This window comes from Varroa jacobsoni, unplaced genomic scaffold, assembly GCF_002532875.2.
Source record: "Varroa jacobsoni isolate VJ856 unplaced genomic scaffold, vjacob_1.0 scaffold_527, whole genome shotgun sequence".
NCBI classification, from domain to species: domain Eukaryota; kingdom Metazoa; phylum Arthropoda; class Arachnida; order Mesostigmata; family Varroidae; genus Varroa; species Varroa jacobsoni.
The window spans coordinates 285,862-290,178 of record NW_019213429.1 but is presented as its reverse complement, the minus strand read 5'-3'; the positions used below and the strand labels follow the sequence as shown (position 1 = coordinate 290,178).

At 37.9% G+C, this 4,317-nt stretch overlaps 1 protein-coding gene across 2 annotated transcripts in view; it reads right to left on the bottom strand.

The window, feature by feature from the left end:
- Positions 1–197: 197 nt before the first annotated feature.
- Positions 198–4,317, bottom strand: part of Parg (Poly(ADP-ribose) glycohydrolase) — a 17,038-nt gene continuing 12,918 nt past the window's right edge. For both annotated transcript variants that reach the window (XM_086968589.1, XM_022834461.2), the window contains one exon: positions 198–1,041. In XM_086968589.1, the coding sequence (XP_086824715.1) occupies positions 917–1,041 (125 nt within the window). In that variant the 3' untranslated portion in view covers positions 198–916. The remainder of the gene's footprint in view (positions 1,042–4,317) is intronic.

Genomic DNA, 4,317 nt, shown 5'->3' with positions numbered 1-4,317 from the left:
CTCAAGCAAACCCAGTTTCTAATTACGTTCACTAATTCAAATGAATATAATAAATGGGTAAACTTATTTTAATCTCAAAAACGAACCTTAGCCGTCAGCGTCAGTGCGAAAAGCTATATAAAAGCGAAACTCATGGGCAACTCTATTTACTTCAAGCTTTCTAGTACTACGTGTATAGAAATGATGATAACAATAAATAAATGATATTAGACAGCAGAATAACTTATTTATTCAAATACATATTTTCCATTCATTTAGCTACATCTATTTCTTAATTTGTCTATATCACTTAATACATTATTACGATGTATTTAGTGATATTAACAAGCAACACATAGATCCGCGGTACGCTGTAACTGTATGCGCCCTTTTAATAACACTTCACCTATCCGTTTTTTAAATAAAATAGGACTTTGATCGATGACGAACTACCACTAACAGAAAGTTATAATAATAGTAAAGCTTATGGCATTTAATATTTTTTCAATTGTTGTTTCAGATCCTGATTTCTAGGCCAGATTCACGTTCAGTTTACATAAATGTACCTAAATACTTACTCTAGTTATATCTATTGGCTTTCTTATTTGAGCAATTTCTGTCTATTGTCCTAAAACAGTATTTCGTTCATCAATTCGAAATAATGGAACAAGTTCTTTATTCGAACTTTAATTTGCATAGAATTATTTTCGCAATCGACATTTAACACCTTAAATATAAGATAAGGACCGGTTGCGGCCTATGCTATACAGTTGTCTCGGACGACGGGGTTGCAATAGATGTTTCGAAACAAAATCATTAGACGAGACTTCTATACGATGAAGATATCTAATTATTAGCTTAGCTAACTTATCCCTTCGGTCTTGACAAAGCATAGAATATGGATCCGCTTTAAATTTTCGTATTCTGAAAGAACTATTTATTCACCACTGTCCGATTCGTTCTCAAATGTCGCGTGAATAAAGTCGTACAAAGAGGGGTATTGGGTAACTTTGTTTTCCACGTACAGTCTATCATACCTCTTCAACAAGAGAAACATATCACCTGAAATAAATCATTCCATTGAAACACGTATTAATTGTTGTCATCTGCTCTGATGCTCGGAGGTTTTTTTCAATCCAAAATATCAGCTAACTATCAGACGACATAACAATGATATCTTTAAAGACAGACTGGTCGGTGTACTTCTTCCACTGATCGGCCGTCATCACTCAGAGGTCGACGTATCCTTTAGATAGAAATGCAATGACCGTTTAATGAGAATTCAATTTGTTTTAAGTAGCATCGCTAAATGATGATGCCACACGACCCAGCCATACGTTCATGCAGTTTCTGTTTCAGTTCTCATGCAATATATACACTGAGTTTTTCCTCCAGGGGTTCCTTTCGAGCTAATCTATAATACATTACATTTGTCAGTAGTAGGTTGTTTTTATACGTCTGGCCGATTTAACAGCGCAATAATCCCTATGATCAACCAGGCCGCATCACGTTTCTTTCGCAGTCTTCACTCTTTCTATAAAAAAAAGCACATGGGTCTCAAGAGTAATGAATCCGACCCACTTCAACTGCACTGGCCAGTGATGCTCTTCATGGATGTGGCCAAATGTAGAAGGCATATCTACACATGTATACATATGTATGTATATATATATATATAATATATAGAGCTGATAAATAAGCCGCTTGGTCGGTCAGACGTTCCTGCAACTATTTGGGTCGGACGAGCGGCGACAAATCATTATATTTTATTCTCTTAATGATCCTAATCTTTCGCCCTCTCAAAGCCAATATATATCTTCGTGTAGAAACCAGCCGACACACACGCACACACATAGACGGTGATTTTTCGCTAGCGGATAATAGGCAAAAGCAGGCCAATACAGCACGCAAGACAAAATCATCATCACAATGATAATACTAATAACATATTAAGCTAACATACGGTGGAAAAACGGTGTGTCTCATTTGGCAGCTCCCTCAATTTCTTTCCGACAGCTATAAATTTCAGGCTCTCCTTATCTCTGGTAAACAGCATCTCGGCACTTCTGCTACGGCTTTTGCTGCTGCACGCACTCGACTACGGAGTCCAAAATGAGCACTGCTTCAATGTCGCTATTGTTGCCATGCTTAGCGCTGACGATGGCAGCGGCGGCGGGCCTATTCGACCGAGAATATCGAACAGGAAGTGGTGCACGCGCTCTGATATAGGCCCCGAAACGTTTTCAGTAGTTCCTCTAGACGATTTTCCATGGGCCGGTAGTGGAACTACCGCACAACCGTTCTTTCAGCGGCATCAATAAGCAACGCAGCGCTACACTTAGCCAAGAGTAGCTAAACAATTACATTATAAACACTTATGTATTTCATCAAAGAGGCTCTTCTATGAGTAAGGCTTGTTCGAATACTGAGCTAGGGCAGGCAGAAGAATAAGAAAAATGGGAAAAGAGCAGCTGGAATATGATAGCGGCGGCGATTAGGTGGTAAAGGTTTGCCCTTGATATTCATGTGTGTTTATATTATCGTTATTATTGTCACTATTCGTAGTGGTCTATGGTTTGTTGCAAGTTTGGTCGTAACCACTCGCGAGAGAGACTAATCTTGTCCAAAAAAAGTGCCAACGCTAAATATGAGGTAGGAAACAGGATAGCGGAAACGAAGTAAACGAAGAACTCAACCGCAAAAAGAAGTGCGGTTTCATAGCAGTTTTTGATCATTAATCCGATCTGATTAACCTTGAGTGCTTTGCCGGCTATTTGCTCAACAACCTTTATCTATGTTTTGGTTTTCTGTCGAAGCAATGAGTATGGGGCAGCGAAAAATAGCTACACTTATTCTGCAAATGTCGGTGCAATTTTCTACAGAACCTTATCAAAGGCGCAAATGAGTTCAATCGTTATTAAGTATAAAAACGTAATACACAGCAACGATATTCAAAAAGAACATTTTGGCCTATATAATCTGCACGTAATTTCTGAAAAATTTAGCAATAGAACGGGTCTATAGCACGACCTTTAAGAATCTGCTTCTGGTTACATGTAGTTTATTGTGCGGGAGAAGGGCCTGTAATGATATGTTTAAGGTTTATATAGACACGCCCCCAATACGAGCTACAACTACTACTAATATTTCCGCGGACGATACAGCAACGGGCCATAAATATGTTGCGATTATCAGAAGGTAGGCTTGTTGATATAATAGAAAACAAGCTGTATTTTTTATATGAACACAAGCTTGCCATGCCCTGCTTGTATAGAGGTTGAGCAAAACAAATCGAGAACCTTACGGGTAGGTTGGAGAAATCACGAAGGTGTGTCCGCCAAGCGCCAAACAGAGGAGGCACGTGTAAGCAGTCATAATTCAAACCATCAGTGATAAACATCTGCATGAAATATCAACTAGTAGGTTCAGCGCAGCTTCGCGGAAAATATTTAAGACATGTATTTAGCAGACTTTAGAAACTTTATTCATATAGTGTCGTTCTTGGAATAAATTAATGAATGAAAATAAGGGTAATAGAGAGAGTACAATTACATCTGTGCTGTTCACGTGGTGAGGTAATCGGATTATGTCATCGAGACCAAATATGACACGACTATGGACTTCGATCTTCTCATTTCTGGTCAGGCTCTGGAATCACTGACTACTAAAGAGCATATTGCTGGGTTGTTTGATTAGGGAGTACGTGTTTACATTCAAAAGCTGTTACCGCAGAGGGATAATCGTAATCCAAAAACTGATTAGCAGCGTTTTTTTTAAAACGAGGCAGAATAGTCCATAAAATGCCTGGATAATTGGGTTGTAAACAAATACCTGTCTATTCTGCTGACATATGTCTCGATCACTTGTAATGACAATGGACAATTATAATAAAAAAAACGACCAGGTTTATGGCGTTGATTAGCGAGCTACAAAGTGCTGTGACATAAGTCTAAACAAGCTTTGCTTATAATAGGCTTATAATTAATTTTGGCTTTCTGTTTAAGTAAACTAATCTGTCTTTGTAAAGTTAGTTTCTATCGAGTATGTGCACCTCAACAGGCATGAAATTATGACTCTGTGTCGTAGAAGTTTTGTACAAGTTAAGGTAGCTTTTGGATACTGCAAAGATAATACAAAACAACCATAATTTCTTCATTCGATTATTGTAGCAATAACTATAATAAACTCATGATAATTTTCGTACAAATTTAGAAACTCAAAGATCTGAAGGATGCCGTATTATCTAACACATTCCACTCTGGCGCAGATATTCAGCACAAAGCTGAGTTTGGGGAACGCTCACCGTGCTATACTTTTTTAAAATTATGATTTTATATA